Here is a 23,699-nt window from a genome sequence, read left to right on the forward strand (position 1 = left end):
GAAAGGTGTTGCGGGTGCTTGTGTTGTTAGTGTTGCTGGTCACTGGTGTGTTGTTAGAGTTGCTGGAGTGGCGTGAACCAAAGAACCTTGGCTTCACAGCCCAAATGCCACCCTGTATAGTATAGACTGTATAGTTTGGGGATCTGGTCAAAAGTAGTGCACTATTATTTATTTATTTATTTATTTATATATATATATATATATATATATATATATATATATATATATATATATATATATATATATGTGTGTGTGGTTCTGCTGTAGGATGAGTGAGACCAGTGTGTCCTGCTTCCCCCACTGCTATATCGATTAGCTGGGAGTCACACCTCCACTCAGCCCTTCTCCTTCAAACCTGTTGGCTTCCTCCTAAATGGCACTCTATATATATATATATATATATATATATATATATATATACTGCAGAACCACATCAACTCACTGGTCTCACTCATCCTACAGCAGAACTCACTGGTCTCACTCATCCTACAGCAGAACTCACTGGTCTCACTCATCCTACTGCAGAACTCACTGGTCTCACTCATCCTACTGCAGAACTCACTGGTCTCACTCATCCTACTGCAGAACTCACTGGTCTCACTCATCCTACTGCAGAACTCACTGGTCTCACTCATCCTACTGCAGAACTCACTGGTCTCACTCATCCTACAGCAGAACTCACTGGTCTCACTCATCCTACTGCAAAACTCACTGGTCTCACTCATCCTACTGCAGAACTCACTGGTCTCACTCATCCTACTGCAGAACTCACTGGTCTCACTCATCCTACAGCAGAACTCACTGGTCTCACTCATCCTACTGCAGAACTCACTGGTCTCACTCATCCTACTGCAGAACTCACTGGTCTCACTCATCCTACTGCAGAACTCACTGGTCTCACTCATCCTACTGCAGAACTCACTGGTCTCACTCATCCTACTGCAGAACTCACTGGTCTCACTCATCCTACAGCAGAACTCACTGGTCTCACTCATCCTACTGCAGAACTCACTGGTCTCACTCATCCTACTGCAGAACTCACTGGTCTCACTCATCCTACTGCAGAACTCACTGGTCTCACTCATCCTACAGCAGAACTCACTGGTCTCACTCATCCTACTGCAGAACTCACTGGTCTCACTCATCCTACTGCAGAACTCACTGGTCTCACTCATCCTACAGCAGAACTCACTGGTCTCACTCATCCTACTGCAGAACTCACTGGTCTCACTCATCCTACTGCAGAACTCACTGGTCTCACTCATCCTACAGCAGAACTCACTGGTCTCACTCATCCTACTGCAGAACTCACTGGTCTCACTCATCCTACTGCAGAACTCACTGGTCTCACTCATCCTACTGCAGAACTCACTGGTCTCACTCATCCTACTGCAGAACTCACTGGTCTCACTCATCCTACAGCAGAACCCACTGGTCTCACTCATCCTACAGCAGAACTCACTGGTCTCACTCATCCTACTGCAGAACTCACTGGTCTCACTCATCCTACAGCAGAACTCACTGGTCTCACTCATCCTACTGCAGAACTCACTGGTCTCACTCATCCTACTGCAGAACTCACTGGTCTCACTCATCCTACTGCAGAACTCACTGGTCTCACTCATCCTACTGCAGAACTCACTGGTCTCACTCATCCTACAGCAGAACTCACTGGTCTCACTCATCCTACAGCAGGACCACGTCTCACTGTGTGGTTCTGGTTCAACAACCTGGCCCCACACCATAATGTCAGCACCCCCAGCTCCATGCTGCCCCTAATACTACTGTACCCTTCCCCTGTACACCCTCCCCAGTCTGCCCAGCCCTGTACACCCTCCCCAGTCTGCCCAGCCCTGTACACCCTCCCCTGTCTGCCCAGCCCTGTACACCCTCCCCAGTCTGCCCAGCCCTGTAGTTGCGAGACCTAGTTCATCTGGTCAACAAGTCTGTCTGGTTGTACTAGGAAGTGTTCAACTTGATCTGATAAAGGAGATGAGATGTGGCGAGACTTTTTCCCAATGTAGAAATGTCAAGAGGAGACGACGATACGCGAGGAACAAAAGGGAGTCTTTCAGTGTAGAGAGCGAGGCATTATGGGATGCTAATAGTGCCATTCTTTAGCCTCTGAATGCAGCACAGGAGAAGTCAGACACAGTCGCACATTTATTGCCAGAGGAATTGAGCCCTTATCTGTCCCTCTGAAGATAAGGGGATGCGCTCTCTCTCTTTCTCTCTGTCTCTCTCTCTCTTTCACTCTCCCTCTACCTCAGCGGGACCAAGTTTACCTGTTCGGGGGAGAGCAACAATGTGCATTTTGAAAGTCAGCTTGCATAACTGCATGTAGTGATTTTCCTCCACACCCAACACTACTAGGTCTTGTTCTGTGGCATGTACAGACAGACAGCATTGTTCTACAGGTTACAGAGCAGACAGCTCCTACTCGGCTGGTGAAAAGTCGGTCTTCTATAGACTGAGGGAAGGCAGGGAGAAGGCAGCATGTTCTCCTGATTGACATGTCCGCCCAACACTTACTTTTATTGAGCTCTTCCTCGTATTATGCACAGTTTAAAGGTTCTCGTAAGCGGGGGATGGCTGTTTGTTTTCCCCAGCACGCTCAGCAGACACTCATCCCTACTGGTGCCTGGGGGGAGGGGGAGGGGGAGGTAAAGGACAGCGAGGGTCACAGGGTGAGACATGTGTTGATGCAGTTGGCCCTGGCGTTATTGGCTCCCTCGCTACCTGCAGCACTGATCACTGGACCGATAATGTTTTATCGATTAGACATGCTAAAAAAAAAGGAATAGTTACCAGGGATTTCTTGTAGTAAGTGCTTTTCATCTAAGGGGAAGAAGAACTACCTGTTCTAGTATATTGAAAGAGTTGTTTTTATTTATTTATGAACAAGGCACTATAGTGCAACCTGCAGGCAGAAGACTCATGAAAAGGTTCAAACCAAAGTTACATAAAGGAGCTATGTTAAATTTACACACAACACACACATTCCCTTTCAGTGTTTGTTTTTCATCTCATAGGAATATTATGTTGGGGGGGAAAAAACTAATTTACACATGACAGACACAAGGGGAATGGATTTGCAGCCTGATGTAATAAACTGGCAGAAAGAATGTCAGTGAAATATGGGGGATTTGAGAGGGGACTTAAAGCCACATAACATATGATACCTTATCCAGCTAAAATATCCAGCTTCTTGGTAGATTATTACTGTAAACCCAACAATGGTGGGATTATTCAGTGCTTGTGAGACAGAGCGAGAGAGAGGTTTAACAAGTATTTTGGCAATAATATATGATGCATAGATTACACTTGCTTACTTTGAGGCAATATGGTACATAAAATGGATTGGAAGTGGCCTCTGCTCTATAGGCCTTCACGCGTCCTACAAGTTGGACCCGTTCTGAAATGGACCTGAGGCTTTCCCACCTGGACCCGATATACATAAATATTTTTTTTTAATATAGAGACCCGCTCCGAATGGACCCGAATACAACTACACCCGTTCCGTATAGTTATATAAAAAAATATGTAACTAGGCAAATCAGTTAAGAACAAATTTTTATTTACAATGACGGCCAAGGAACAGTGGGTTAACTGCCTTGTTCAGGGGCAGAACGACAGATTTTTACCTTGTCAGCTCGGGGATTCGCTCTAGCAGGGCCGTACTGTGTGTGTAGGCTACTGTGTGTGTAAGCAAGTGACACTGTGAGCAGGGAGGAGGGAAGGGAGACCACAACCAAGCTGACTCGTGCTACAGTAGACAAATAGCTGCCCTAGCTAGGTTATTTATCATCCAATATGATTACATAGTACCTGTCTTGACTGCATCAAACCGGGAGAAGCTAGTTAAGCTAGCTAGGCTAATCGAGGCATCCGCGTTCTTGCCCTACACAGTTCCAAACAACAACAACAACAATAACATTTTCAGAATATGATGTAGCAGGCTACCTGTTGGCTCTTGGTTGTTTTAGCCTATCTTTCTTCCTTTAACTTCCATTGATTAGATATCCCCTAGCTTTTGCCACACATGGAGGTTCTATGACTGTAGTCTATTGCCGTGTTTATGACTTATGATTGGCTAACAACAAGCTACATCCACCACTCTAGTTAAAAAGCAAAAGCAGCAGCATAAATAATACAATATATCTCCCTTCTGACTCCTCTCTCTCTTCTGTCTCCTCTCTCTCTTCTGTCTCCTGTCTCCTCTCTCTCTTCTGTCTCTTCTGTCTCCTCTCTCTCTTCTGTCTCCTCTCTCTCTTCTGTCTCCTGTCTCCTCTCTCTCTTCTGTCTCCTCTCTCTCTTCTGTCTTTCTTCTGTTTCTTCTGTCTCTTCTGTCTCCTCTCTCTTCTGTCTCCTGTCTCCTCTCTCTCTTCTGTCTCCTGTCTCCTCTCTCTCTTCTGTCTCCTCTCTTCTGTCTCTTTCTGTCTCTTCTGTCTCCTCTCTCTTCTGTCTCCTGTCTCCTGTCTCCTCTCTCTCTTCTGTCTCTTCTGTCTCCTCTCTCTCTTCTGTCTCCTCTCTCTCTTCTGTCTCCTGTCTCCTCTCTTCTGTCTCTTGTCTCCTCTCTCTCTTCTGTCTCTCTTCTGTCTCTTCTGTCTCCTCTATCTTCTGGTTCCTCTGTCTCCTCGCTCTTTTGTCTTCTCTCTCTATCTCTCCTGTCTCCTGTGTCTCCTGTCTCCTCTCTCTCTACTCTGGCTCCTCTCTCTCCTTTCGCTCCTCTTTCTCCTCTGTCTCCTCGCTCTCCTCTGTTGTCTTTGAAGAGGTAAATCATTCAAAGACGTGCTTGTCTACAGGGAGGCTAGTACGGTTTGATCTGAGTCGCAGGAATGTTTTATTGCAACAACAACAACAAAAACAGGCGAGAAATAAGATCTGGGGTAAATGAGTGATCCCAATAAAAAGTGAAGATGTGAAAGAAAAGAGTGAAAGAAAATGTTGAGTTCTGGGTCAGTTAAGTGTCTTAGTGTAGGAGTGCTGATCTAGGATCAGTGTTGCCTTTTAGAACACAATATGAATAAGATTACCCGATCCTAGATCAGCACTCCTACTTTTCCTTCAGCTCCTGCTGCACCCCAGGCACTTTTTGTTGACAAAACCCTGACGACCCTGACAACCTTACTGAATGAAGAAAATGGCCCAAATTGAACCCTGTTCCCAACATAGTGCACTACTTTTGACCAGGGCACAAAAATAGTCCAATGGCTATTCAGAGCACCATTATGAGCCAGTATGAGTAGTCAGGGTAGCCCCATTATGAGTAGTCAGGGTAGCCCATTATGAGTAGTCAGGGTAGCCCCATTATGAGTATTCAGGGTAGCCCATTATGAGTAGTCAGGGTAGCCCCATTATGAGTAGTCAGGGTAGCCCCATTATGAGTAGTCAGGGTAGACCCATTATGAGTAGTCAGGGTAGCCCCATTATGAGTAGTCAGGGTAGCCCCATTATGAGTAGTCAGGGTAGACCCATTATGAGTAGTCAGGGTAGACCCATTATGAGTAGTCAGGGTAGCCCCATTATGAGTAGTCAGGGTAGCCCCATTATGAGTAGTCAGGGTAGACCCATTATGAGTATTCAGGGTAGCCCATTATGAGTAGTCAGGGTAGCCCCATTATGAGTAGTCAGGGTAGCCCCATTATGAGTAGTCAGGGTAGCCCCATTATGAGTAGTCAGGGTAGCCCCATTATGAGTAGTCAGGGTAGCCCATTATGAGTAGTCAGGGTAGCCCCATTATGAGTAGTCAGGGTAGCCCATTATGAGTAGTCAGGGTAGCCCATTATGAGTAGTCAGGGTAGCCCCATTATGAGTAGTCAGGGTAGCCCATTATGAGTAGTCAGGGTAGCCCCATTATGAGTAGTCAGGGTAGCCCCATTATGAGTAGTCAGGGTAGCCCATTATGAGTAGTCAGGGTAGCCCCATTATGAGTAGTCAGGGTAGCCCATTATGAGTAGTCAGGGTAGCCCATTATGAGTAGTCAGGGTAGCCCATTATGAGTAGTCAGGGTAGCCCATTATGAGTAGTCAGGGTAGCCCATTATGAGTAGTCAGGGTAGCCCATTATGAGTAGTCAGGGTAGCCCATTATGAGTAGTCAGGGTAGCCCCATTATGAGTAGTCAGGGTAGACCCATTATGAGTAGTCAGGGTAGCCCCATTATGAGTAGTCAGGGTAGCCCCATTATGAGTAGTCAGGGTAGCCCCATTATGAGTAGTCAGGGTAGCCCCATTATGAGTAGTCAGGGTAGCCCATTATGAGTAGTCAGGGTAGCCCCATTATGAGTAGTCAGGGTAGCCCCATTATGAGTAGTCAGGGTAGACCCATTATGAGTAGTCAGGGTAGCCCATTGACTGTCCTGCACTTGTTTCTCTTCACAGACAGTAACAGTATGTCAATTGTATGTCATTATGAGAATTGTATGTCAGTATGTCATTTTGAGAAAGTTGGAAACATTTGATCGTCATGATTGACTGTGTCATCAAGCTGCTGGAATGATGCTTGTTTGGTGTGTTTGTTCTAAGCCATAATATAATGATATTCACTTTTTATCCCAATGATACTTACCATTATGCGTTCATACATTTTCATATAGTTGTCCCCAGGAGGATTCGAAGCCACAACCCTGCACCATACACCATGCTCTACCACCTGATCCACAGAGGACCGTTGTGTTAACATGTTACCATGTCACTAATAAACTGTACTTCCTGCTTGTCTTCCAGCTGGCCACCTGGGACCCAGTGCACGGCCTCAACGGAACGCTAACTGACAGGAAGCTGGAGAACAACATGAGGGGCGTGGTTCTGCGAGTGGTCACTGTCCTGGTGAGTACTGTACTGTTCACCCCGTATCAGAGTAGGGTGAAGTTGCCCCTAGACGCTGACTTCAGCCCAGAGCTGTCTGTATCTGCCATGGACCTGTATGTACACTGCTGTTTAATAGACTTGGCATCATAAAGATATCACTTGTAATTAGTCCTGGTGCGTCGACGATGTTCATCACTCCCAGATATAAGTCGGTGTGTCTGTTCACGGACAGCAAGTGGACAACGGGCGCTTCATTAAAAGCAATTTCAGAAGTTGAATTGAGCTCCATTATATTGAGGTTCAAGTTTTTCTATCTCGCCTCCAGCGCCGATTTGAGTGAGTCCCCAGAGTGCTTAAAGATTCAGAGCATTAAGTTCTTCATATCGCAGCTTTGAAGTCTGGGGGGGGGGAGAAAGAGATGATTCTACCACTCTCTTTTTTTTATTTTCATCCCTGTCAAAAAGCACATGGAGTCTGTTTTCTCAGCAATGGTGTGTAGGAAAAGGGTTGGGTGGTGTGTGCGTGTGTTTTCCCAGAGGCACAAGGGAAAAGACTGCAGTATTCACTGACAAATCCCTTTGTCTCAATCTTTCTCTCACTCTCTCTCTCTCTATTTTCAATTTCAGGGCTTTATTGACATGGGGAACATATGTTAACATTGCCAAAGCAAGTGAGGTAGATAATAAACAGTAAAAATTAACAGTAAACATTACACTTCCAAAAGCTCCAAAATAATAAAGATATTTAAAATGTCATATTATGTGCAAATAGTTAAAGTACGAAAGGGAAAACAAACATCAATATGGGTTGTATTTACAATGGTGTTTGTTCTTCACTGGTTGCCCTTTTCTTGTGGCAACAGGTCACACATACTGCTGCTGTGACGGCACACTGTGGTATTTCACCCAGTAGATATGGGAGTTTATCAAAATTGGCTTTGTTTTCCTTTCTCAATAGCGAGTCTATGCCTACTGAGTTTGTACATAGTCAAAGATTTCCTTAAGTTTGGGTCAGTCACAGTGGTCGGGTATTCTGCCACTGTGTACACTCTGTTTAGGGCCAAATAGCATTCTAGTTTGCTCAATTTTTTTGTTAATTCTTTCCAATGTGTCATGTAATTATCTTTTTGTTTTCTCATGATTTGGTTGGGTATAATTGTGTTGCTTTCCTGGGACTCTGTAGGGTGTGTTTGTGTTTGAACATAGTCCCAGGACCAGCTTGCTTAGAGGACTCTTCTCCAGGTTCATCTCTCTGTAGGTGACGGCTTTTTATGGACGATTTGGGATCTCTTCCCTTTTAGGTGTTTGTAGAATTTAACTTCTCTTTTCAAGGATTTTGATAATTAGTGGGTATCGGCCTAATTCTGCCCTGCATGCATTATTTGGTGTTTGACGTTGCATATGGAGGATATTTTACCATAATTCTGTATGCAGAGTCTCAATGTTCCTTATGTTACTTTCGATGGCATAGAAGGCCCTTCTTGCCTTGTCTCAGATCATTCACAGCTTTGTGGAAGTTACCTGTGGCGCTGATGTTTAGGCCAGGTATGTATCGTTTTTTGTGTGCTCTAGGGCAACTGGACCTTTTTTGGAACACCTTTATTTTTGTCTTACTGAGATTTACTATCAGGGCCCAGGCCCTACAAAATCTGTGCAGAAGATTTAGGTGCTAGAAACACCAGATCATCAGCAAACAGTAGACATCTGACTTCAAATTCTAGTAGAGTGAGGCTAAAGACTGTTCAAGTGCTCTTGCCAATTTGTTGATATATATGTTTAAGAGGATAGGGCTTAAGCTGCATCCCTGTCTCACCCCACGGCCCTGTGGAAAGAAATGTGTTTGTTTTTTGCCAATTTTAACCGCACAATTGTTGTTTGTGTACATGGATTTTATAAAGTCATATGTTTTTCCCCCAACACCACTTTCCATCAATTTGTATAGCAGACCCTCATGCCAAATTGAATCAAAAGCTTTTTTGAAATCAACAAAGCATGAGAAGACTTTGCTTTTGTTTTGGTTTGTTTGTTTGTCAATTAGGGTGTGCAGGGTGAATGAGTGGTCTGTAGTACAGTAATTTGGTAAAAAGCCAATTTGACATTTGCTCAGTAAATTTTTTCCACTGAGGAAATGTATGAGTCTGCTGAGGATTTTACCAAGGTTGCTGTTGATGCATCTCTCTCTCTCTCTCTCTCTCTCTCTCTCTCTCTCTCTCTCTCGCTCTCTCTCTCTTTCTTTCTCTCTCTCTCTCTCTCTCTCATTTGCTCGACCTCTGTGATTGACATCCTTTATGAAGCGCAGCCAGTAAGAATTAGTGTCAAATGTCTAGAGTACTGTGGATGGACTATGTATGAGATGTGATAGCTAGGCTAGCATTTGGAGGGTGTGTAGCTAACAGTACAGTATGTTAGGGCTTTAGACCCAGTTCAGAAGATCCCTCCTGGCAAAACCCTGATGTAACAAAATGAATGTCCTTATTTGCATGATATTTTATTGAAATAAAAAAAACAGACTCTTGAAATCCTGTCATTGATTTGTGGTTGAAATCTGGTTAACATGAGTTTGTTGAGATTTGTTTTTTAAAATTCCATTGATGTTCAATGTCAGTATGTTGACAAATGATGTTAATGGAATGTTGGTTCAACTAACATTTGCCCGGTGGGACAATATTCAATGACCACCCTCTATATCTGTAATTATTTTTTTAAATTTCAACCAATCCACTTATCGTGTTCAATTGATCTACTCAGTGGGCTAATTACTATTATTTTACTGCAGTGTTTCTTGGTAGTCTTAAACAAATCTACTCAGTAACAAAAGTATACACCTCACACACATGGTTAAGGGCTTAAAAAAATAAATCTGTACCATGTTAGATATAGAGTTGAATGTATTCCATTTTGAGTTTACATCCCAATATCACAGAAGACTCAAATATAACAAAACCATTTGACATAGAAACACTGGATTTTTGGTGTGTTAAAATATGTTAATGTTAATTAATTATGAAATAATGAAAAACATTCCACCCATGAGACCACTAGAGGGCGATTTGGTCATTTGACTGCAGGAAAGGGGCAACCTGAAAGGGAGTATCCACTACTCCAAGATGCCCTGAGCTCTTCCCAGCGTCCCTACTCTGTGGATAATAACTGGGTGCCATGGTCGAAAACCACAGAGATTAGCAGGACCCATCAACCCAGACAGGCTGCATCCCTCCCTGCCAGGCATCATCTCCAACTCTGCTCACTCTGCTCAGAGACTGTTTGATAATAACAGCAGTAGCACCAGTCATCCATTGATTTAATGCTTTCCCATGGAGGCCTTTTTAGCGGTGATCTATTTGGGTGGAAAATTGCCAATTCCAGCTTAAACGTTAATTTAAAAAACACTTAAAAATCGGAAGAAATATGTGTGTGTATGTCTAAGGGGGATGAGGGGTGCCAGTGGGATCTTGGCGGGGGCTTGGTTACGCATGATGTGTATGTTAGGGGAGTCGATGAGCAGTGGGATCTGGAGGCTTTGTACAGTCAATGCCTCCTTCCCTCCCTCCAGGTGGCTGATGGGTATTAGAGTGCCCAGTCTTTCTCGGGATCTGAAGTGCAGAGAGATAGAGAGTGTTCTCCGTCCACGCCCCAATGACCCTCTCATGCAGAGCAGAGCCCCAGTTCAGTGAGTACAGGCCTGAGTCAGGGTATGTGGGCTGGCTGAACAACTCTGGTGAGCCCCTATGGTCTGCATGGTGGCAGTCTGATGGCAGACTGATGGAGGCTGATGGCAGTCTAATGGCAGGCTGATGGCAGTGGGGCTGCTGCTGTGGCTGTAGGAAGAGCTGATTGGCCCCAAGCTGGACAACCAGGTGGGAGTGAATAACCCTTACATGATGTGTAATATGGTGGCAAAGCCCTCCTGCTATAGACTGACAGATAACACATTATCATTTCCATCTAGTAGAACTGAGTCTGTATAAAGACCTTCCCTCCAGTCTAGAACTGAGTCTGTATAAAGACCTTCCCTCCAATCTAGAACTGAGTCTGTATAAAGACCTTCCCTCCAGTCTAGAACTGAGTCTCTATAAAGAGCTTCCCTCCAGTCTAGAACTGAGTCTGTATAAAGACCTTCCCTCCAGTCTAGAACTGAGTCTCTATAAAGACTTCCCTCCAGTCTAGAACTGAGTCTCTATAAAGACCTTACCTCCAGTCTAGAACTGAGTCTGTATAAAGACCTTCCCTCCAGTCTAGAACTGAGTCTCTATAAAGACCTTCCCTCCAGTCTAGAACTGAGTCTGTATAAAGACCTTCCCTCCAGTCTAGAACTGAGTCTCTATAAAGACCTTCCCTCCAGTCTAGAACTGAGTCTCTATAAAGACCTTCCCTCCAGTCTAGAACTGAGTCTCTATAAAGACTTTCCCTCCAGTCTAGAACTGAGTCTCTATAAAGACCTTCCCTCCAGTATAGAACTGTCTGTATAAAGACCTTCCCTCCAGTCTAGAACTGAGTCTGTATGAAGACCTTCCCTCCAGTCTAGAACTGTTTGTATGAAGACCTTCCCTCCAGTCTAGAACTAAGTCTCTATAAAGACCTTCCCTCCAGTCTAGAACTGAGTCTGTATAAAGACCTTCCCTCCAGTCTAGAACTGTCTGTATAAAGACCTTCCCTCCAGTCTAGAACTGAGTCTGTATAAAGACCTTCCCTCCAGTCTAGAACTGAGTCTCTATAAAGACCTTCCCTCCAGTCTAGAACTGAGTCTCTATAAAGACTTCCCTCCAGTCTAGAACTGAGTCTGTATGAAGACCTTCCCTCCAGTCTAGAACTGTTTGTATGAAGACCTTCCCTCCAGTCTAGAACTGAGTCTGTATAAAGACCTTCCCTCCAGTCTAGAACTGAGTCTATATAAAGACCTTCCCTCCAGTCTAGAACTACAGCAGTAGCACCAGTCAGTCTAGAACTGAGTCTCTATAAAGACCTTCCCTCCAGTCTAGAACTGAGTCTCTATAAAGACCTTCCCTCCAGTCGAGAACTGAGTCTCTATAAAGACCTTCCCTCCAGTCTAGAACTGAGTCTGTATAAAGACCTTCCCTCCAGTCTAGAACTGAGTCCCTATAAAGACCTTCCCTCCAGTCTAGAACTGAGTCTGTATAAAGACTTCCCTCCAGTCAGTCTAGAACTGTCTCTATAAAGACTTCCCTCCAGTCTAGAACTGTCTGTATACAAATCTTCCCTCCAGTCTAGAACTGAGTCTGTATAAAGACCTTCCCTCCAGTCTAGAACTGAGTCTGTATAAAGACCTTCCCTCCAGTCTAGAACTGAGTCTCTATAAAGAGCTTCCCTCCAGTCTATAACTGTCTATAAAGACTTTCCCTCCAGTCTAGAGGAACACACACACACACTGGAATGGATTTGATTACATAGTGCAAAGCGTAAACACATTGAACCCGACACAAACACACATTAAAGCTCCCGCACACAGACACTGCTTCCTGCTGAGACACATACACACGGCTACACACTCTCACAATCATGTAGTGCACCTCCCACTGTGATAAAGTAGGAAACATGCTCTCACAGATGTACACTTGTACCGTTTCACGCTCAGTATTGATTTTCTCGCTGCTGAGATGGTCTGCGAGATCTGGGGTGCATTTGAATCAATGTGTAGTTGTGCGGAAGTGATAGCCATATACTGAGGAGGTAATCAATGTGTAGTTGTGCAGAAGTGATAGCCATATACTGAGGAGGTAATCAATGTGTAGTTGTGCAGAAGTGATAGCCATATACTGAGGAGGTAATCAATGTGTAGTTGTGCAGAAGTGATAGCCATATACTGAGGAGGTAATCAATGTGTAGTTGTGCGGAAGTGATAGCCATATACTGAGGAGGTAATCAATGTGTAGTTGTGCAGAAGTGATAGCCATATACTGAGGAGGTAATCAATGTGTAGTTGTGCAGAAGTGATAGCCATATACTGAGGAGGTAATCAATGCAACATGAGCCACTTCAAGGAGGAAAAACCTGCTCTTCTTCCTGAGGTAACAGCAACAGGGGGGTAGTGGCTCAGGGGTAGTGTGTCAGAGTAGCACATTTGTGTGTGCGTGTGCATGTGTGTGTGATGCCTGTATGTGTCTGTGTGTTTAAATATACACTTACGTGTCAGGTAAAGTTGTGGTTGGGGGGCTATGATGGAGTGTAGGAAGTGGTAGGTAGGTAGGTAAGTAGGTAGGTGTCATGGTGTGCGACGTGGCGGGGGTTCCCTCACTGATTGATGGTGCCTCACGGCTACAGTGGGAGTCGGCATGCATGTTCACACTCCCACTAATAGCTTATTGAGCGACGGGGGCCATGGAGGATTAGAAAGAACTGGCTTAATGTGCATGCCGTGTTTATTCAATAACACCCCCTCAGTAATACATCTGGCTGACATATTCCCAGAAACATTTCAGTCATCAATAGGGATTTATTAAAGAGGAAGGAAGCCAGGAAGAGAAAGGGCTACTGTTTCTTCTTCTTGGCAGAAAGTTGAGACACGTTGCAGGATAGTCCATGACAATTAGCAAGTGGAGTGTGTACATATTCGTCATATTTTACTCTCTCTCTATTTCTCTCTTTCTCTCTATTTCACACCTCTCTCTCTTTCTATCTCTCTCTCTCACCGCTCTCTCTCTGTAAGGTTACTGTATGTTAGGTGGAAAACAATAGCATAAATTTAGTGACGATGAGGCAAAAAATCCTGGGAAAGGATATGGACTGGCCGGCTCAAATTGACCCATTCAATAAGTTGTAAACCATGTAAGAAAAAAGCATGGGGTGGAGGCAGAGGAGACCTGGGCTACAATACAGTAGTGCCGGATGGAGGATATAGCAGTAAGGTTGAACATTGATTTTTGTCCCAACAGGAGGAGCCCTTTGTGATGGTGTCAGAGAATGTCCTTGGGAAGCCTAAGAAGTACCAAGGTTACTCCATCGACGTACTGGATTCTCTCTCTAACTACCTGGGCTTCAAGTACGAGATCTATGTGGCCCCTGACCATAAGTACGGGAGCCAACAGTCCGACGGGGTCTGGAACGGACTGATGGGAGAGCTGGTCGCCAAGGTGAGAGACTCTGGCTCTGTCCCAAATGACCTATGGAGCCCTGGCCAAACGTTGTCCAAAATGACACCCTACTCCCTATATAGTGTACTACTTTTGATGAGAGCCTTATGGGCCCTGGTCAAAAGTAGTTGATTACATAGGGAATAGGGTGCAGTGCTGTTGACCAGAACCCTATGGGCACCCTATATGCTGCAGTGCTATGTCCAAATGCATTATGGGCACCCTATATGCTGCAGTGCTATGTCCAAATGCATTCCACTAGCACTTTCCAGAATCAAGAAAAAATACCACGTTAGAGAAGTAAATATGTCATGTCATCCATGAATTGTCTGTGTTCTCAATGTATTGTACATTGCCTTCCTTTGCAGGAAACACCCTCATCCGTCCGTCCATCCGTCCGTCCATCCATCCATCCATCCATCCTCATCACCTCAACCAAAGTACATCAAGCGTAATGTGCCATCATGTGTCTACATAGCACTCTATAATCTCTTGTCAGAGTAAATCAATTACAAACATGCAACGATTAGAAGACATTGCCTTGGTAAACTGGCTTCTTCATTAGAGTTGGCTGGTTTTCTGTCCACGGTGCTATCAGCTATTCACCTAGTCTGGCCAATAGAGAGTGGACTGAAAGACTGTCTAACAGCCAGACTAACAGACAAAAGGCAAAGCTGAAAACAGCTGGAGGTCAGCAGAGCATTTTCAGGGCCATTACCCATCACCCCTTGCTGTTTTCCCATTTTCAGTCTCTTTTTGATAGCTCGCTTTCCAGATCTAATGCCATTCCCACACCGATTCCACCACTGCTGCTTCCAGTTTGCTTCCTTAAATGTGCAGATATGTGCATAAGAGTTGGAGCTTATCTTTCAGATCACAAACACTGACAGATGGAAAAATAATTTAGTTTAGTTTAATATAATTTAGTTGTATAACCATTTCCTCTGTTCCCCTTCAATATGTTTTTTAATTCCGTATAAAGCAATCACTGCATGCTATTATTATCCATCAGACCTTTTGAAGTGTCTGGAATGATACATAGGATATAGACACATATAGACAGACATTATTATTATGTCCTATCAGGAATGGTTTTTCCAAGGGGGCGTATGCTCTTCTGTGATGTGTTTGAATGCTTCCTTTGAAAAACGGTTTCTTCCCTTGACCTTGTAAATTCTAGAGGACACGGAATGGTACACAATTGACGGAATACAAAGACAGCGTAGTGAAGGGAATTTAAAAGATGTCTTCCTAATAAACATACGCATGCTCACACTCGTACATACACACACTTTAGAGGAAACAGACATACTGTATAGACGTATAGTTACTGTACATAGAAAACAATATTGACTGGCATGTCATGAAGAGTCCTAATAGTCATGAAGAGTCCTAATAGTCATGAAGAGTCCTAATAGTCATGAAGAGTCCTAATAGTCATGAAGTGTCCTAATAGTCATGAAGTGTCCTAATAGTCATGAAGAGTCCTAATAGTCATGAAGAGTCCTAATAGTCATGAAGAGTCCTAATAGTTATAAAGTGTAATAAATGATCCTAATAGTCATGAAGAGTCCTAATAGTCATGAAGAGTCCTAATAGTCATGAAGTGTCCTAATAGTCATGAAGTGTCCTAATAGTCATGAAGAGTCCTAATAGTCATGAAGAGTCCTAATAGTCATGAAGAGTCCTAATAGTTATAAAATGTAATAAATGATCCTAATAGTCATGAAAAGTCCTAATAGTCATGAAGAGTCCTAATAGTCATGAAGTGTCCTAATAGTCATGAAGAGTCCTAATAGTCATGAAGAGTCCTAATAGTCATGAAGAGTCCTAATAGTCATGAAGAGTCCTAATAGTCATGAAGAGTCCTAATAGTCATGAAGAGTCCTAATAGTCATGAAGAGTCCTAATAGTCATGAAGAGTCCTAATAGTCATGAAGAGTCCTAATAGTCATGAAGAGTCCTAATAGTCATGAAGAGTCCTAATAGTCATGAAGAGTCCTAATAGTTATAAAGTGTAATAAATTATCCTAATAGTCACGAACAAACAATTCACACTAAGCTCCCACTGATGAAACACTACAATAGGATTTAAAAAATCTGTCATTGGTTTTCATAATCAATCAAATGTTATTTGTGACATGTGCCGAATATAATAGGTGTAGACTTTACCGTGAAATGTTTTTGTACAAGGCCTTTATACCAACAATGCAGAGTTAAAAAGTAAGAAGAATTTGCAAAAAAAAAACACAATAATTTGTAACACAATAAAAAAACAATGAGGAGTACTGGTATAGCCTTATAGTTACCATACATAGAAAACAATATTGACAGACAATAATAGTCATGAAGAGGCCTAACAGTCACGAATAGTCTTAATAGCCATAAATGGTGCTAACAGACATAAAGAGACATAATATTAATGAATAGTCGTAAATAGTCATAGTCATGAATGGTCCTAACAGTCATAAAGATTTAATAGTCATGAACAAACAATTCCCACTAACTTCCCAGTGATGAAACACTACCACAGGATTTTAAAGGCTTAGTTTCCCCAAACTACATGTCTGTCTGTCACGTCGTTCGAGCGGACCAAAGTGCAGCGTGTGTATCGTTCCACATATTTTATTGAACTGTGAAACTATGCAAGATACACAAATAAACTAAAGAACAAAAACAACAAACCGTGATGAAGAGGTGCAACATACACTACCTCAAAAACAATCTCCCACAAACCCAGGTGGGAAAAACAACTACTTAAGTATGATCTCCAATTAGAGACAACGATGACCAGCTGCCTCTAATTGGAGATCATCCCAAAAAACAACAACATAGAAATACAAAAACTAGAACATAACAACATAGAAAATCTAAACTAGAAAAAAAACATGTCATGCCCTGACCTACTCTACCATAGAAAATAACAGCTTTCTATGGTCAGGACGTGACACTGTAATTGGTTTTCAAATCATTCAATCAAATATGTCAAGTGCCAAATACAACAGGTGTAGACTTTACCGTGAAATGCTTACCGTAATTTCCGGACTATTGATTGATTGCACCCACTGAATTAAACATTGTTTTTTATTTTGAACATAAATAAGCCGCACATGTCTATAAGCCGCAGGTGCCTACCGGTACATTGAAACAAATGAACTTTACACAGGCTTTAACGAAACACGGCTTGTAACAAAAATAAATAGGCTTTAACGCATCACGGCTTGTAACAAAAATAAATAGGCTTTAACGAAACACGGCTTGTAACAAAAAATACAAAATTAGCAGTAAGCTTTAGTCAATTCCTCACGCTGCTGTTTCCAACGTCTTATCATCGACTCATTAAGACCAAGCTCCCGTGCAGCAGCTCTATTTCCTTTTACAACAGCCAGATCAATCGCCTTCAACTTGAAAGCTGCATCATATGCATTTCTCCGTGTCTTTGCCATGATGAGGGTGACAAAATGACTACCGTAATCAGAATGATGGGAAGTTTGAGAGCGCTCGATTTAATCTAAACAGTAAGCAAAAAAGTTGTTTGACCTTAACCCGTTCGGCAATTTTATTGGTCTAATGAAAGCGTCATTCCGCCAAAAAACTGAGCACGTCACAGAATGTGTTTTTTTGGAGAAAAAACATTTGAAAGCGGGAAAAATCCATATATTAGCCGCGTCAATGTTTAAGCCGCGAGGTTCAAAGCGTGGGAAAAAAAGTTGCGGCTTATAGTCCGGAAATTACGGTACTTACAACAATGCAAATTAAAAAATTAAGAACAATTAGCACACAAAAAATGGTAACACAATAAAATAACAATAAGGAGGCTATATACAAGAAGTACTGGCACCGAGTCAATGTGCAGGGGAACAAGGTAGTTTAGGTAATTAAGGTAATATGTACATGTGGGTAAAAGTGACTAAGCAATCAGGATATACAGTTAACAGAGCAGCAGCAGCATATGTGAAGAGTGGGAAAGGGTGTGTTTGTGTGAGTGGCATCAATATGCATGTGTGTTTTGTGTGTGTGTTTTAAGTCTCAAGTTTTAATGTCACATGCACAAATACAGTGGAATGCCTTTCTTGCCAGCTCTAACCCCAACAATGTAGTAATCAATAACAATGTAGTCATCAATAACAATGTGGTCATCAATAAATGTGGTTATCAATAACAATGTAGTCATCAATAACAATGTGGTCATCAGTAACAATATAGTCATTAATAACAATGTAGTCATCAATAACAATGTAGTCATCAGTAACAATATAGTCATTAATAACAATGTAGTCATCAGTAACAATGTAGTCATCAGTAACAATGTGGTCATCAGTAACAATGTGGTCATCAGTAACAATGTAGTCATCAGTAACAATGTAGTCATCAGTAACAATGTGGTCATCAGTAACAATGTAGTCATCAGTAACAATGTGGTCATCAGTAACAATGCGAAAATACAAATAACAAGGTAGAACGAAAACACACGAGATATAAAAATAAGAAATGAGAAGAACACTATACAGTAGATAAGGAAACTATATATCGGGTCAGTACCATATTTACAATGTGCAGGATACTGGATCGATAGAGGTAGATATGTATAGTGGTAAGGTGACTAGGCTTCAGGATATATGATAAACAGAGCAGCAGCAGCGTATATGATGATTGTATGTGAGTGGGTGTGTGTAGAGTCAGTATACATGTGTGTGTGTGTGTGTGAGCAAAAGATGGAGTGACTGTGTGTGTGTGTTGGAGTATCAGTGTGTGTATTGTGTGTGTTGGAGTGACAGTGTGTGTAGTGTGTATGTTGGAGTATCAGTGTGTGTAGTGTGTGTGTGTTGGAGTGACAGTGTGTGTAGTGTGTGTGTTGGAGTATCAGTGTGTCTGTTGGAGTATCAGTGTGTGTAGTGTGTGTGTTGGAGTATCTGTGTGTGTAGTGTGTGTGTTGGAGTATCAGTGTGTGTAGTGTGTGTGTTGGAGTATCAATGTGTGTAGTGTGTTTGTTGGAGTATCAGTGTGTGTTTTGTGTGTGGTGCCCTGTCAGTGTGCATAGAGTGCAAAAATAAGAATAAAATACAAAGGTCAACTCAGATAATCTGTATAGACATTTTGTTGGCTATTTACTTAACTATTTAGCAGTCTTATGGCATTGGAGATAGAAGCTGTTCAGGAGCCTGTTGGTGTCAGACTTAATGCACCGGTACCGCTTGCCGTACGGAAGCAGAGAGAATAGTCTATGGCTTGGGTGGTTTAACGATTTTCAGGGCCTTCCTTTCACACCGCCTGATATAGAGGTCTTGAATCGCAGGGAGCTCAGTCTTAGTGTGGGTACTGGGCTGTCCGCACCACCCTCTGTAGGGCCAATACTATCGAGGGCGGTGCTATTGCCATACCAAGCAGTGATGCAGCCAGTCAAGATGTGGAACTTTTCCGGGATTTGAGCGCCCATGACAAACCTTTTCAACCGCCTGAGGGTAGGTGGCGCTGTCGCACCTTCTTCACGACTCTGCGCGTGTGTTTGCACTGTTTTAAGTTCTTAGTGATTTGGATGGCGAGAACTTGAAGCTCTCAACCAGCTCCACTGCCTCCCCGTTGATGTGGATGGGGACGTGGTATCTCCCTGTTTCCTGTAGTCCACAATCAGCTCCTTGGTCTTACTGACATTGAGGGAGAAGTTGTTGTCCAGACACCACACTGTCAGGTTATTGACCTGGTCCTTGAAGGTTGTCTCATTGCCGCTTCTCACATATCTAAAAGCATTGGATTGGTGGAGGCATGAACTAGTGGGAGTTTCTACCATATTTCTTATACCATTTATTTCCTTTGAAATCACTGAAGGGAAGTGAACAAGTGCACACTTTGGGAGGAAGGAGAGATAATTGGGACAGCCTGGTTGTTGGTCCTTCCACCACCAACACACTTACTAGTGTCTCACCATGCCCCTAAAGCATGCTGGGAAGTAGGAACTCACTTGGGTCCTCATATTTTTTCATGTGCTGCGTAAGTGACAATTTCTGCCTGTTTTAGCATTTAGTTTCCTCACCAGACCGTGAAATTAGCAGATTTAGTCAACTGTGAATGAATTGTGCGTGTGCGTGACTGCGTGTGTGTGTGTGGGGGGGTAAAATAACATCAGCTCGCAATGTTTCTTACACTATGTGAAACTCTCACTAATTTCTTCCTCCTTAAGCTTTCCCAGAAAAACGAATTTGCTAGTGATAGGTCTGAGATTATTTCAATGAGCATTCTGTTTCTGAAGACCAGAACTGTGACCCTGGTCAAAAGTAGTGCACTTTCTAGGGAATAGGATGCCATTTGGGACGTAACACAGATGTCTACAACAGTGCTATCCAGACTCGGAAGAACCCATATTTCAACTAGTTAGCATTATTAATCCTGCATACTCCTGCACGAATATACTTTTTACTGCATACTCCATAATTCATATTCACAAATAGACTTCCTCCTCATATCAAGATCTCTAACAGAGAATGATTCATAGCGTTATCATTTCAGACCATGCCCCACGGCGCCGAAGACATGGATGTCGATTAAGGCAGCCCCTCGCACCTCTCTGATTCAGAGGGGTTGGGTTAAATGCAGAAGACACATTTGAGTTGAATACATTCAGTTGGACAACTGACTACGTATCCCCCTTTCCTTTCCCATGTTAGTGATTTTCTCCCCATCTGTCAACACACACAGAACTCAACAGATTCAACAGCTCTCTATGAAGTGGTGAGGAATTTATGTCGACAATGAGGGAGAACATGTTTGAATTCATCACCACTAATTTAAACTTTGTCCACTCTGTACAAATGGTGTGGGAAGCCTTTAAAGTAACCTGCAGAGGTTTGATCAATAGTTACACTGCAGCTAAAAGGAAAAGCATGTTACGAAAGAAAAACAGTTTAATAGTGGAATTTAAGACTTTGGAATCAATGTATGTTGGACTAAAACAAAAAACGGACTTCAAAATGCCTTCCATGATGGGAATAAATTTGCCTTGTTTCCGATTACATAGGACATATTTCAAGTCAGGTGACAAAGCGGGCAAAAAATGTGCATTTAAACTTAAATAGTTGTAAAATAAACCAACAATTCCAGCTGTTGAGGATTGTAATGGGTCCATAGCATGTGATAAAAAACAAATTTACTCTCCTTTTAGAGAGTATTCCTCTGGACTGTATCAGTCTGAATGTCCTACCAATACCAGAGAGAGATTCTTTATTTTAAAGATATATCTCTGCCCACTCTTAAGGAGAGTGATAGAATGGCATTGGAGGTACCTGTTCTGGATACGTAAATCATATTGGCCATTAGGGTCCTCTCAGCTGTAAAACCCGCAGGGGGATGATGCTTACAGCATAGAATTTGACAAATGTTTCTAGATAAATATCAAGTCATCAGTTAATAAGATATCTGATCTAAATGGACCGGGATAAAAACCAATCGGGATGACATTAAGAGACGGACAGTTCTACTTGTATCACTTTGGGGTAGAGCAGAGGTGATAAAGAAGAACATACTCCTTAGACTAGCGTTCCTTATGTCAGCTATACCACTTCAGTTCCCTCAGCACTGGTTTAAAGAGATACATTGTTTATTTTCAAGCTTGTAGAAAGAAAAGAAACCAAGAATTAACCACAAAAAAACGTCCATGCCAAGAAGTAAGGGTGGGTTGAATTTATTTTGTTTAACCTTTATTTGGACAGGGTATAAGGGCACAGGGCGAGACCCAGGTGCAGACACGGGAGGCAGATGGGTCAAGTCTCTGATATTTATTAGTATCCAAGGGGCAGGCAAGAGAATGGTCGTGGACAGGCAAAAAGATCATAACAAGGTCAGAGTCCAGGAGGTACAGAGTGGCAGGCAGGCTCGAGGTCAGGGCAGCCAGTATGGTCAGGCAGGCGGGTACAGAGTCAAGGCAGGCAAGGGTCAAAACCGGGAGGACTAGCAAAAAACTGAGAAAAGGAAAAAGCAGGAGCACGGAGTAACATGCTGGTTGACTTGACAAAACAAAACGAACTGGCACAGACAGAAAACACAGGTATATATACCCAGGGGATAATGGGGACGAGGGCTGACACCTGGAGGAGGGTGGAGGTGAGCACAAGGACAAGTGAAACAGATCAGGGTGTGACACAGGGAGTCAATGCTGACACCAAGGTCTCTTAATTTTTTTTATTTAACCTTTATTTAACTAGGCAAATCAGTTTAGAACAAATTCTTATTTACAATGACGGTCTACCCCGAAAAAACCCAGACGACTCTGGGACAATTGCGCGCCACCCTATGGGTTTCCCAATCACGGCTGGTTGTGATACAGCCTGGAATCAAACCAGGGTCTGTGGTGACACCTCTAGCAATGAGATGCAGTGCCTTAGACCGTTGCGCCACTCGGGAGCCCAGCGGTCTAAACAGGGAGTCAATGCTGAGACCAAGGTCTCTTTATTTAGACAGGGAGTCAATGCTGAGACCAAGGTCTCTTTATTTTGACAGGAAGTCAATACTGAAAACAAGGTCTCTTTATTTAGACAGGGAGTCAATGCTGAGACCAAGGTCTCTTTATTTTGACAGGAAGTCAATACTGAAAACAAGGTCTCTTTATTTAGACAGGGAGTCAATGCTGAGACCAAGGTCTCTTTATTTAGACAGGGAGTCAATACTGAAAACAAGGTATCTTTATTTAGACAGGGAGTCAATACTGAAAACAAGGTGTCTTTATTTAGACAGGGAGTCAATACTGAAAACAAGGTCTCTTTATTTAGACAGGGAGTCAATGCTGAGACCAAGGTCTCTTTATTTAGACAGGGAGTCAATGCTGAGACCAAGGTCTCTTTATTTAGACAGGGAGTCAATGCTGAGACCAAGGTCTCTTTATTTAGACAGGGAGTCAATGCTGAGACCAAGGCCTCTTTATTTAGACAGGGAGTCAATGCTGAGACCAAGGTCTCTTTATTTAGACAGGGAGTCAATGCTGAGACCAAGGTCTCTTTTCCAGATGAGCTCTGTATAGCATCACAATACACATCAAAATACAACAAAACCCATTAAACTACAGATTCATATAAAATACATGTTATTATACACAACAATACACAAAAAGCCAAACACAATGATAAAAAACAGACCCATTCTTCAGTAAAAAGGTCTCTTAGCAACCGTCTGAAATGCTCAGAGACCACCAATTCCTCCAATTTTAACGTTTATTGTAGATCATTCCACACTAAAGGTGCAAGGAACTCAAAGGCTGATTTACCTAACTCTCTAGAAACCAAAGTAGTCTCCTGAGTTAACCAGCCATGTGAACCAACCCTGTCATTTTAAATCTTTGTGGAGCAGGGCTTTGTAAACAAAAAGAGCATAATGATGTGATCTACGTGACTTCAAAGATGTCCAGCCAACCTTTTGGTAAAGAATACAGTGAGAAGTAATAAAACTGTTTCCTGTGATAAAACGAAGGGCGCTATGAAAAATGGCATCCGAGGGATTAGGTGTTGCCAATGTGTACTTGTACTACTTGTCATATAATGCGAGATACCCACTGGCATGGGGCTATAAAAACAGGGGAATAGCACGCACCTGGCAGTGGCTAGAGGAAGAAATAGTGACAGAACATAACACGTTGATCTCCGTATTATCACTATGGTATGACCCCAAGTTCCACTGCAAGATAGAACATCTACTGCTGTAGTTCTATTGTGAAGTGGCAAAGATACTTCATAAAACGTTATCTGTCAATGGAGCATCCCTGCCTTTCTGTTTTATATGGAACAACCCCTTGTTCACCGCAGGTGGCAAGACACTGGCT

The 23,699-nt window shown here is 42.8% G+C and overlaps 1 protein-coding gene across 2 annotated transcripts in view; it reads left to right on the forward strand.

Moving 5' to 3' along the window:
* Positions 1–23,699, forward strand: part of LOC115164974 (glutamate receptor ionotropic, delta-2) — a 582,060-nt gene that overhangs the window by 432,857 nt on the left and 125,504 nt on the right. For both annotated transcript variants that reach the window (XR_003870040.1, XM_029717948.1), the window contains exons 9-10: positions 6,727–6,828; positions 13,700–13,897. Coding sequence is in view for 1 of the 2 variants with exons in the window: in XM_029717948.1 (XP_029573808.1) it covers positions 6,727–6,828; positions 13,700–13,897 (300 nt within the window). In the remaining variant the exon portion in view is untranslated. The remainder of the gene's footprint in view (positions 1–6,726; positions 6,829–13,699; positions 13,898–23,699) is intronic.

The sequence above is a fragment of the Salmo trutta genome, chromosome 27 (assembly GCF_901001165.1).
Source record: "Salmo trutta chromosome 27, fSalTru1.1, whole genome shotgun sequence".
Taxonomy (NCBI): domain Eukaryota; kingdom Metazoa; phylum Chordata; class Actinopteri; order Salmoniformes; family Salmonidae; genus Salmo; species Salmo trutta.